The following is a 12,320-nucleotide window of genomic DNA, read 5'->3' on the forward strand; positions in this document are numbered from 1 at the left end:
TAAATCTTCTCAAATGCTGACCAACATAAGTGTAATTCCAAGTATCCAATAACTAATTGCCAGTTTCCTTGGAGAGACTATTCCCTTCCATAGTTCCAAAAAACTGAGTATCTATTCGATAGAGGGATAGCCATTGGAGACTTTTGAACTACTTTCTCACCTTTCCTGACAGTCACCCATCTATTTGACTGATCCTGCAGTGTAATAACTTCTCTAAATCTACGAGCCATCTCACACTGTATTTCATACATGCCCTTAAATATACTAAGCCTAAAAAAAAGATGTTTCAATAACCCCTTACATACAAGGGGTCTCACAACACCAGAGACCCGGGTTCATTTCCTGCCTCAGGCGGAGAATGTGCAAACTCCACACAGTGTCCTCATGTCTGTGTGGGTTTCATCTGGGTGCTCAGGTTTCCTCCCACAATCCAAAATGTGCAGGTTAGATGAATTGGCCATGCTAAATAGTCCGTAGTGTTAGGTGAAGGGGTAAATGTAGGGGAATGGGTCTGGGTGGGTTGCGCTTTGGCAGGTTGGTGTGAACTTGTTGGGCCGAAGGGCCTGTTTCCACACTGTAATCTAATCTAAAAAAAAAGCTACCTTTTATTACCTACAGAAAATAGTATTAAAAAGGAAAGAATTAACTATATATATGTCAAACATATAAAACTTAAATAAAATCAAAAATTTAGCTGATTAACTGAATTTTGAAAAAAGACTCCTCTTCAATAAATTCCTCAAAGGAAAATGGTCTTCCCCAGAGCTGACCACGTGTAGGACTCTCTGAAACAGAAAACACAACTGCTTTATTTAAAAAAAAGGTTTGGTGTTACAAAACAAAACAAAGTAAGAAAAAAGCTTCTAAAATACATATAGACTTTTTAAATGCCTGAATTTAGAAAATAACACAAGCTCAGCTGTTCCCTGTAGGCCCTGTTAAACTCATTTTAAAAAGTCTGTTTAAAGAAAATCACAATTTTGTTTTTGTTTGTTTTCTTGAATGTTAGTAAAACAGAATATTAGTCAACTATATTAGTCAACTATAATGACTGTAAAAACTCTAAAAAAACTAACAAATGTTTAACTAAGCCTGCAATCCCAAGAGCGGCTGCAAGATCCACACTGCTTCGTGACCATTATATCTTTTTAAAACAGAGTAGATAGACTCTCGGCCAACACTGGGGTCAAAAGATTTTTGGTACAAAAGTGGAGTTCAGGCTACCATCAGATTAGCCATGATTTTATTAAATGGTGGAGAAGGCTTGAGGGGGCCAAATGGCCTCCTCTAGCTAATTTATATCTTTATATGCACAGAGGGATATAAGTAAGGTTACACTTTTCCATTGTTCATTATCTTACAGCCAGACATTAGCCAATTCATCTGAAGTTACATTTGTTTAGGATTTCACGTGTGAGCTGGGGTTAGAGGGCACCAGTTGGGTTGGTAAGAGATTGGCTGGTGTCATTCAGGCAACAGGTAACCTTTCAGTCTCCTGGCTGAATTAAAGCAGAGAGATGGAGGGGAATGCCAGTTTTTCTGTGGGTCAAATTAAAGAAATTGAAGGACAAAGCTACGTGGAAGATTCATCTTTGTGGATGTCATCTGAACAGCTGGATATGTAAGCCTGTGGTCTTAAGGCCTTACATCTTACAGTTTAAAACAAGATGCTAAGAGATGGGTGAAAGAGCCTGGTTATCCTATATTTCAGGTGAAACAAACTGGACGCTGAAGATTCAGCTCCTTTGGGTGTCTATAAAGTCCCAACACAATTGAATGAAAAAAAAGTTTGTAAGCTTTGAAATAACCTGTATGGTATTATTTGCCTGTTTATCAATGTCTGTGTACTATGCATAGCTTTGTGATTTGCAAACATAGCTCAATAAAGTTAGTTTGAGAATGTTATAATCTTACACCACTGCCAATGTAATTATTTATTCTATTTAAGTCTGAATACTCATTACACAATGAGAAATGAAATGCACTGCAGCTAGATGCAAATGTTTACACTTTGGACCACACTTAAATTATGGTGAAAATTTAACTAGAGAAATGCTGAAAGAAATCTAGAAGTCACAATAAACTTAATTCCATGTGCAGATATTGTACAATATCAACCAACAAAGCATACGGAATGATCTGCTTTATTGCCAAATCAGTGGAGTATGTGTCTGACAAGGTTATGTCAAAATTGTAGAACACAACTTGAATATTGCATTCATTTTTTATTCATTGGTGCACCATCAAATACAGAAATATTGAACTTGATGTGGTGAAGGCTAATCTCTAGAATCAGAGGACTGTGCTATATGGAAAGGTTGGAAAAACTCATCAACACTAAACCTCTGCTATAATATTTTCAGTTACTAACTCTGCCCTTTCACTGTTTCCAAAGGCATGTTAACTGCAGTTAAGTGGCCTTTTAAACTCTATCAAGCTATATTGTAGCATGTTTGATACCAATCCCAATGTTAATATCAGATGTTGCAGGAAATTGCCTTTGTTCAAGCAATGCGATGATGGCATGTTGATGATGACTATGCAAATTCCCAAATTGCACAGCAATGATACCACTGCTTGGAGTGTATCATGGAGACAGTTACAGTTCCAAATTACATTAACAACAAGAACTTTTCCAAGCTCCTCATCTGGACAAACACCACATAAAATTCAAGAACCCAAAAGATTCAAGTTTCAAATTGAGGAGGGTAATAGAAAGCAGGAAATTCAAGCCTACCTTTCAGTGCAGAAGCATGAAAATTACAGACAGATCAACCAGCAATTTGCACTACTCAGTCTTGCAGGTCTCCCTTCCAGCTCACTTCAGGCTCAGGACAATTTTCAAGTCTCAAAATGGAGTCACTATGAGGAAAAGCTTGGGAAGCACCTCGAGCTTGGTAAATCTAGCTATCAAATGGGGACAGCAGCTCTTAAGGCTTAACGATTTCCAATGTTATTGTCTGTAGGTTAAGAGGAGAAGTGCTGGTTCCCATGTCCGCTCAAACTTCTGCTGAGTACAGCCTCTCCTTACTGACAGCCAATGAAATAGAGTCATAGAGTCAGAGAGATGTACTGCACAGAAACAGACCCTTTGGTCCAACTTGTCCAAGCCAACCAGATATTCTAACCTAATCTAGTCCCACTTGCCAGCACTTGGCCTTTATCCCTCTAAACCCTTCCTATTCATATACCCATCCAGATACCTTTTAAATGCTGCAGATGCACCAGCTTCCACCACTTCCTCTGGCAGCTCATTCCACACACGCACCACCCTCTACATGAAAAAGTTGCCCCTTAGGTCTCTTTTATATCTTTCCCATCTCACTCTAAACCTATGCCCTCTAGTTCTGGACTCCCCCAACCCAGGTGAAAGACTTTGTCTATTTATCCTATTCATGCCCCTCATGATTTTATAAACCTCTACAAGGTCAACCCTCAGCCTCCAATGCTACAGAGAAAACAGCCCCAGGCTATTCAACCTCTCCCTACAGCTCAAATCCTCCAACCCTGGCAACATCCTTGTAAGTCTTTTTTGAACCCTTTCAAGTTTCTCAACATCCATAACTATTTATTCCCAGGGTGTCATTTGAGGACAATTAAATTGTTTTGCTGTGGTGGGATGCGCACATGTTATTGTCTCATCCCATAGTATGACCAGCAATGGCCTCTGTAAAATGACCACAAGCTAGTATAATTAGGTTTCACTTTGAAGATTACTGAAAGATGACAATATCATATCCTGGGAAAGAGAAACAAAGTAATTAATATGTCATTATGCAAATTCACCTGTGACAAGAGATCTAGACCTGATCTAACCCACAAAAAAACATATATTTTAAAAACAGTTAACAGCAACCCAGAATCCTGTAGCGTGACCCCACACTTCAACACTACATCCCAAATTTATATAATGAACAGAGACAGTGAAAGCAAAATTAATAGTTGTCAGCAGTATTTGTAGTGTATTAGCTGCTGATTTGGTTGTAAATTCAATCATCTTTCCACTGACTTTTCTGGCCATAGTCTTGTTGAGGATCTCGCTTGCCTGGAGTTATCTGTGCTTTCTATTCTTAGGAAAGCTCACAGGCCACAAGCCAAACAGGCACTGCCAAGGCCACCCATAGGCCTTCCTGTGGAATTAAGACCCTGGGGTAGAAATCCTGTTCCAATGGAGCAGCTTTTTAGTAGCTCTTATCCTCAGTGATACCTCTGGGGAGGTCATGGTTATTACAGGAAGAATACGATCATGTTGAATGGTGGAGCCAGATCAATGGCCTTAATAGCATATTCCTGCTCCTCTTTTCTATATTAACAACACTCAGTGTCCCAGGATCACAGAAGAGCTGGATGAACGTCAAGCAATGCAAGGTGTATTGGGGTGGTTTATGGGATAGCAGTTGTGGGGAGAAGGATGTATAGGGAGGTTTGAAAGTAAGAGGAAGAAGGAGGTGGCACCCTTTAGACACCCTCCAGCTTTGTGCCCAGTTCCTCAACCAGATACTGAATGCCTTAATTCGAGGGGACCCCACCTGAGGTGGCTGCTGGGTTAATCCTAACACTGGCAAGATGTAACCCTTAAATGGTCATTAATTGGCCACTTAAATTGGAGTCACACCATATGCCTTTACACACAGAATTTAACTCTGGCAGGTATTGGGTGGGATTTAGTTACATCCCATTCCCACCTCTAATCTCAACAGACGTTAATGCAGAGTTTAACCACTTTTTGGAAACTTGATTGCTACTCACACTATCACTTTTAAATAACTTTTGAAATAATGTCCTAATGCAGCTTCATTTGTGGGTGTGGATTTTAAACAAATTAAAACTACTACCAGAAACCAAATGCACTGCTAATAGATACTGACACTTACCAACAAGTGGTGATAGACCCAACCTCACAACTAGAGAACCGAGTCATAGCCGTACTCACAAAATTTAAGAAATCTGGTGAATTAAACAAGATAGACTTCCAAAAAATGAAAGCAGTTGGACCTAACACACCACACATCTATGGAATACCCAAAATTAACAAACCAAGAGCCCCCCTCAGATCCATAGTTTCACTACCTGGAACACCAGTGTACAGATTAGCCAAGGTACTCCACAAAAGATTAAAACATTTAGTAGTGGACTCACACACCACTCCTTTCACTCCACCCAAGAATTTCTGAACACCATCAAAGACACCAAGATAGAAGAGGATGAAATAATGGTCTCCTTTGAGCCCTGTTCACATCCATCAACATCAGCCTGGCCAAAGAAACACTGACTACACTATTAAAAGAACCGAAGACACAAACACAGACACAAACACGACACTACCAACTTCATCAGCAGAGACAACATCATCAAGCAACTGGATCTACGCCTGACCACCCACTTCACTTTCAATAACAAGACCCACAAGCAAATCAACAGAACAGCCATGGGATCTCCGATATCAGGGTTTCTAGCAGCTCTGCCAACCATCCAACCCAAACTTGGGGTCCGCTACATGGGTAACGCATTTGTTATCACTAAACAAAACAACTTAGAGAAAACCTTCAAGACCATCAATAATACCCTTACTGGCATAAAATTCACAAAAGAGAATGAAAACCACAACAAACCACCGTTCCTAGATGTCACAGTAGAGTAAACAGTCAATAAGGAACTCCAAGCCAGTATCTATAGGACAACAACACATACGGATCAAATACTGAACCATAGAAGCAGTCAGCCCAACCACCACAAACAAAGCTGCATTAGGACATTATTTTAAAGAGCCACCACACACTGCAGCACCGAGGAACTACGGAGAGCATAAGAAGATTATCTATACAGTGTTTTCAAGAATGGGTAACCAATAAACACACTCTGCCAATTTATCAGCAACAAACCCAAACAAACAGACAAAATGTGCCAAGAAACTCTAGCCACTTTACACTACATCAAAGACATCTCTGAAATAATTGCCAGACCACTTAGATCTCTTGGCACATGATTACCCACAAACCCACCAATACATTTAAACAGCAGCCAATGAACTTGAAAGACCCTATACAGACAACAAAGAAAATGAATGTCATTTACAAAATATCTTGCAAGGACTGGAACAAATACTACATTGGACAAACAGGCAGAAAACTAGCCACCAGGATACATGAACATCAGCTAGCCACAAAAAGATATGACCCACTCTCACTAATATCCTCACATACAGATGAGAAAGGACACCACTTTGACTGGGACAACACATCCATCCTAGGGCAAGCCAGAGACATGCACGAGAATTCCTCGAAGCATGGCATTCCAACCGGAACTCTATCAACAAACACATCAATGCGGATCACATCTACCATCCTCTGAGAAAAAGAATCAGAAATGACACCACCAAACGTCCAAGGAAACCTAAACACATAAATAGAAAGCGGGTCACTAACACCAGTGCTTCACCGAAGCTCACTGATGATATTACCTAGTACGGTGATGAAACATCTGAAACTGAACCTTCCAGCTCAGCGAGTATCCACAATAAATCCAATTATTTGATTTTGGTCGGAGATGGATGTCAAATCTTGCAAAGGTTTTGCCTGGATTTCAGCTGCCTTCTTCAGTAAACTCCCAGCTCTTAAAACAAATGTAATTATTCATCTCATGTAGACTGAAAAACAAAGCTGACACTTTCTTCACTGCGAGAGCTTTTTAAGAAGCTATTGAACGTCACCTGAACATCTTTTAAAACTTCCCAAAAATCTCTATAATATTATTCATGTCCCAATTCATTCTGGACATTGGCTGTGCAGTAATTGCTTTCCCAGTTAACATTCCATTTTCACATGATCCATTCAGTTTTCCCTCTGGCACTAATGTAAGTCAATTTTCCAAATCAACACTAAACTGATTTAAAATGTTTTGCAATTGCTCAGAGTTGCCACAGTGTTATTCATTGTCCCCTGGTTTCCAAATATTTGATATAATTACACTCCAGGCTTGCCAAGGAGAAGGGTTCTTTTTATTTAATACAATAGTCATGCTGTCAGGTCAGAAGACTTTTTCGGTCAGTGTTAAGTTGCACAAAACCTGATTGCCCAGCGCAGACATGAATGTTTCCCATTGAAACACTTATACATACAACAGTTTCCTGGCTAATTAATTCCTAACATTTTGCATGATGGAGATGTGCTGGTGTTGGTCTGGGGTGGACAAAGTTAAAAATCACACAACACCAGGTTTATTTGGAAGCACTAACTTTCAGAGTGCTGCTCCTTCATCAGGTAGTGCAGGATCATAAGACATAGTACTTATAGAAAAAGATTACAGTATCATGCAACTGGAATGATATATTGAACAAACCTAGGTTGCTGTTAAGTCTTTCATCGTTTAGAATGGGTTGCAGGTTTTAGTTCATTAATATGAAATCCCAGAACCTTCTTTTAAATCACATTCTCAAGATAACTTCAGGGTTTATTAAAAATAATGACATCTCAGCTCAGGCAATGCATTAAAAGGTGTGAGGTTAGGTTCAGTCTGTATCCCAGTCTTGAGTCAGACTGGTTCTATTTCCAAAGGAGGAATTTATAAAACATTACCTGCATTGACTGCCTGCAGATTGTGCACTGTTTAAGCAAAATAGACTGCATCTGCAAATATAATTCTGCAGATGCATATTCACTCCATAAACTTATATATGTCTGTGCATGCATGAGTGTGTGACAGAGTATGAGTGTCTGCATGTGAGTGTGAGAGTGCATGTTTGCGTGTGTGCATGCTTGATAAAGTGTGTGCATCTGAGTGTGATGAAGTATAAGTCTGTGAGAGGGTGTGCGCATGGGTGTGAGTGTGGGGGCTGTATGTGTATAAGAGAGTGTGTGCATGAGACAATGTGTGTGTGTGTGTGAGAGAGAGAGTGTATAGTGTATAGACTCTAACCTCACACCTTTTAATGCATTGTCTGAGCTCAGATGTCATCCTTTTTCTCGATAGTGTGACTTAAGAAAAGTTCTGGGATTTACATATTAATGAACTGAAATCTGCAACCCATTCTAAAAAGATGAAAGACTTAAACAGCAACTTAGGTTTGTCAATATATCATTTCAGTTGCATGACGCTGTAATCTTTTGCTATAAATTCTATGTCTTATGGTCTTGCTCCACAGCTACCTAATTTTTAGCAGACAATACAGCCATATATAAGATTCCCAGATGGGGTTTATTGAGAATAACTTATATTTATGTCAATTAATTTTACAATGACTGAAAAAACTTTAATGGACTTGCACTGTGGTAAAATGTACAAGAAACTCTGTTTATAATAAGCTGGCTCATTTGGGAGTTTTATTACCCATCACCCAAGGCAAACAAAAATGAATACCATCACTTTCAAATGAAGATTAAATTAGTCAAAGAAGATACTGTATCACAGCGAGTTTAATTTAATGAAGTCAAAAGTTTTACAACTCAGGCTTACAACTTGTTCAAAAAAGACTACCTTTTAATCATGAGGATTAATTGCTTCCAATGATGCACAGAACACATGTTAATAGTTAACCATAACATTGCAAAAAAAAGTTAATTTTTTTTCTTTTTATTGTTGCAGTGCAACTTACAACTCATACACATATGTGCAATGTACCATGAGGTATACACACAGTGGAGAAACATACAATGGAATCCTACATATGCCAAAAACCTCCAAGTCATAGAAAGTAAAAACAGGGTGAGTTAAATGCTGTCGGTAACTGATACATGTTGTCCATTGATTTCAAATCAAAAACATACTAAATTTACATTCTCAAATTTGCATGGCTCAAAAGACTCAAGGAAGTCTTTAAACACTGATAAGGAAGTCAGTTGACATCAAGTGACCCAAATGAGTATTATCACAGTTTCAGTACACTCCTTCCCCTCAGCCTACAGTTAATGGTGCAGGTAAAGTGCAAGCAATAAAGACAATAAATGACAACAGAATAATGTATTCAGATAAATCTTACTACTGTGTTTTTTTTAAAGGTACAGTGTGGTCTAACAAGTCTTCTGTCTACTTGCATATACTTAGAATAGTTACCCTGGGTGCCAGAAGCTAGTTCTGTCAGCTTACTACACAGTTAATAACAATACAAAACTTGAACATGACATTGCAGTGAATCACTTTGATGGTGTCAATAGTTCATCCACCGGCCTCTGGGCCTCAGGTACATCAGTTTGGAGTCAATGTATTTCTTTTAACAAGCAGTCGTATAAAAAATCGTGAGCAGGGATTCATATATAAATATTAATACTTGTATATTTTTAATCATTTTCATATACAGCTTTTAGCTATAATTTTAATAAAAGCTGGTTGTTTTCAAAGGGACATCAAAAATTACTCTTGTTCATTCAGTGTTACACTAGCAAAACTTTACATACTTTACATACATTCAGCAATTTGTATGTTCAATGCTTACGTAAAAATGAATGTTCACCTAAAACTGTGAGTAGATTAAGACATTCCCCTCTGGTTCACCAGAGATTGTTATCAACTGCTTGTCACCAGCATAATTCATCTTGATGGGGTGAATTAAGTCATCAATATAAAATTGTTGGAACATATTAGTGCTGTTAACTAAAAGCTTAGCTTTTTTTTCAATACAACACATACGGTATGTGTGTAATTATAATATCTATAAATACTTCTACCTGTCCTTTCAATGTATGGTTGAAAGCACATTATGTTGGTCAATGGAAATAAAAACAAAAGTTTGGAAGAATACAGATGTGATCTCATGCAAATATTAGGCATCCTGTGACACTATTCGGTTATTCAATTTATGTACAAGAATACTGCTGAATATATTATGTACAAATATACAATGTAGATGCTAAAGATATGATAGCATGGGGACACTGCTGTCTGCCAGGCAGTGTGCTGCAGGTACAAATTGGTTTACACGTGAGTTTCGATGAATGAGTGTGTGTGTGTCAACAGTGGTGCTGGTAATACCAGTTCAGATGCACCATTCTGTGGCTTCATAACTGCACTGTACCCACAAATGTCCAAGAAAAACTCATGATTCAGCCGCTTCCACTCTCTAAATCTTTTGGATGTTAAGTAGGGATCTTCGAGAATTTGGTTGATAGTCATCAGGTCTCCTTCTTTCGCCTGAGGAAAGTAAACAGATTGAAGTGAGAGGTGCAAAAAAACTCAATGTTCTGATCATTCAGAAGACTCAGATCATTGAACAACATGCTCTGACAATGCCATGCTTCCAGGTGTTTTGATATTACTACATGGACAGAAGCACAGGACCAGGAGTAGTCAATTCAAATTGATCATGGCTTGTTTGAATCTCAACTCAATTTAACTGCCTCGGGTCTGTCACCCTTATTATCCTTAAGACCCTGACTTAAATAAAACCGAACGTCATAGTCACAACATTTCCAACAACTTGGAGAAAGTGAGGACTGCAAATGCTGGAGAGTCAGAGTCGAAAAGTGTGGCACTGGAAAAGCACAGCAGGTCAGGCAGCATCCGAGGAGCAGGAGAGTTGATGTTTCGGGTATAAGCCCTTCACCAGGAACAACATTATGATAGCATTATGAAGGGCTGATGCCTGAGAGCTCGACACTCGTGCTCCTCCGATACTGCCTGATCTGCTGTGCTTTTCCAGTGCCACACTTTTTGACTCACAACATTTTCAACTGATCTGAGCATAAATCCTATTACTGAAGGTTCTAATATGAGGCATTCAGGAAGGCCACAGATGATTATTCTTACATTTTCTCCCTCCTCCACCACAGTGCCATGCTTGTTTACTTTGTACTTAATAAAAAGGACCAATTCTCTTTCCTTCACATCTTGATTTACAGCCTTTAAATTTTTTTTCCCATTATTAACAGCCTTTTTTCTTTTTCACTGGGCCTTGATACCATCTGCTCTCTTGCTCCTTCTCCCACTAAAGTCTAATGAAAATCTGTTTTCCAACACCTTTCGGTTCTAAAGAGTCATACCAGATTCAAAATGTGAACTTTGTTTCTCTCTCCATGGATGTTGCCAGAGCTGCTGAGTTTTCCCAGAATTCTCTGTGTTTGGTTCTTGACATGCTCTGCACACTTTTGACAGCTTTACAGTTGCAAAGGTTTTACGCATTTCTAGGCACAATCTTCTCTACTGTTAATAGACCTATCATCTCTCCTGTTCCCCTACCCTTATGGTGCTTGGCCCCCAATGCCCCTCACTCAAAACTACCCCTCTCAGAAAAGGTACCTGTCCTGGTGTTGCAGCACTATAAGCATAGGGCTACTTTAGCTCAAGAAAGGAATACCCTGACTCTCTGACTGAATTTGTAAAGTTCAGGCACACATTCTCGGTTCCAGGCTATAGGGGATGCCAAACTCCCACTTCTGCGGTGGCAGCCAGTGAATTGGGTGGTTAATTATCTCTGGAAACCAGGCGTATGAGAACCATGCCTGACTCACTTCGTCTACCGTGTAAATAGGAAATACCTTTTTCAGAGGCAGGACATATGATTTCAAGTCACTTCCACCATAGGGTTTCCATCGTGTTAAAAATACAAGCCTTGAGGTTTGTTGGTTCTTCTTCTGTCTAACATTGTTATAGCTGACATTTCCAACAGTTTAAAGGTACTTTGCTGACTGTAATACTCTTTGGGACATCTTGAAGTCACAAAATGAAAGCATTTCTATGTTGTTTCTCTGAGTCACCATTCAGTGAGACTCTGCCTGGAAGCTTTACTGGGAAGTTGAATGTAGGATGGGAAGTTGGATGTAGAAACTCAGTCTTTTCAGATCATTTCACAACAGGAATTGTAAAAATAGTGCACATTTTAGCCAGTGCTTTTAGCCAGAGATATGGTGTGGTAATGCTGTTTTCCAGGTGAACTATTTCAATGATTCTGACCTTGACAACAATGTTTTATCCAACAGTGTTTGCCTGTCCTCTCCAAGAAAATGGAGAGAAACAGTCATACCGTATACAAATTTGGGAGAAGATTTGTAGCTCAGGTGCTCGTTGTTGTTGTGGTTCTGTTCGCTGAGCTGGGAATTTGTGTTGCAGATGTTTCGGCCCCTGTCTAGGTGGCATCCTCAGTGCTTGGGAGCCTCCTGTAAAGCGCTTCTGTGATGTTTCCTCCGACATTTATAGTGATTTGTATCTGCCGCTTCTGGTTGTCAGTTCCAGCTGTCCGCTGCAGTAGTCGGTATATTGGGTCCAGGTCGATGTGCTTATTGATTAAATCTGTGGATGAATTCCTATAGGAATTCCCTGGCTGTTCTCTGTTTGGCTTGTCCTATAATAGTAGTGTTGTCCCAGTCAAACTCATGTTGCTTGTCATCTGAGTG

The 12,320-nt window shown here is 39.3% G+C and overlaps 1 protein-coding gene across 1 annotated transcript in view; it reads right to left on the reverse strand.

The window, feature by feature from the left end:
- Window positions 1-9,678: 9,678 nt before the first annotated feature.
- The window catches only part of si:ch211-26b3.4 (connector enhancer of kinase suppressor of ras 2), a 582,714-nt gene continuing 580,072 nt past the window's right edge, over window positions 9,679-12,320 (reverse strand). Inside the window, 1 exon segment of the mRNA XM_060832168.1 lies at window positions 9,679-10,122. Within this exon segment, the coding sequence (XP_060688151.1) occupies window positions 9,907-10,122 (216 nt within the window). The 3' untranslated portion in view covers window positions 9,679-9,906.

Source organism: Hemiscyllium ocellatum, chromosome 11 (assembly GCF_020745735.1).
Source record: "Hemiscyllium ocellatum isolate sHemOce1 chromosome 11, sHemOce1.pat.X.cur, whole genome shotgun sequence".
NCBI lineage: Eukaryota > Metazoa > Chordata > Chondrichthyes > Orectolobiformes > Hemiscylliidae > Hemiscyllium > Hemiscyllium ocellatum.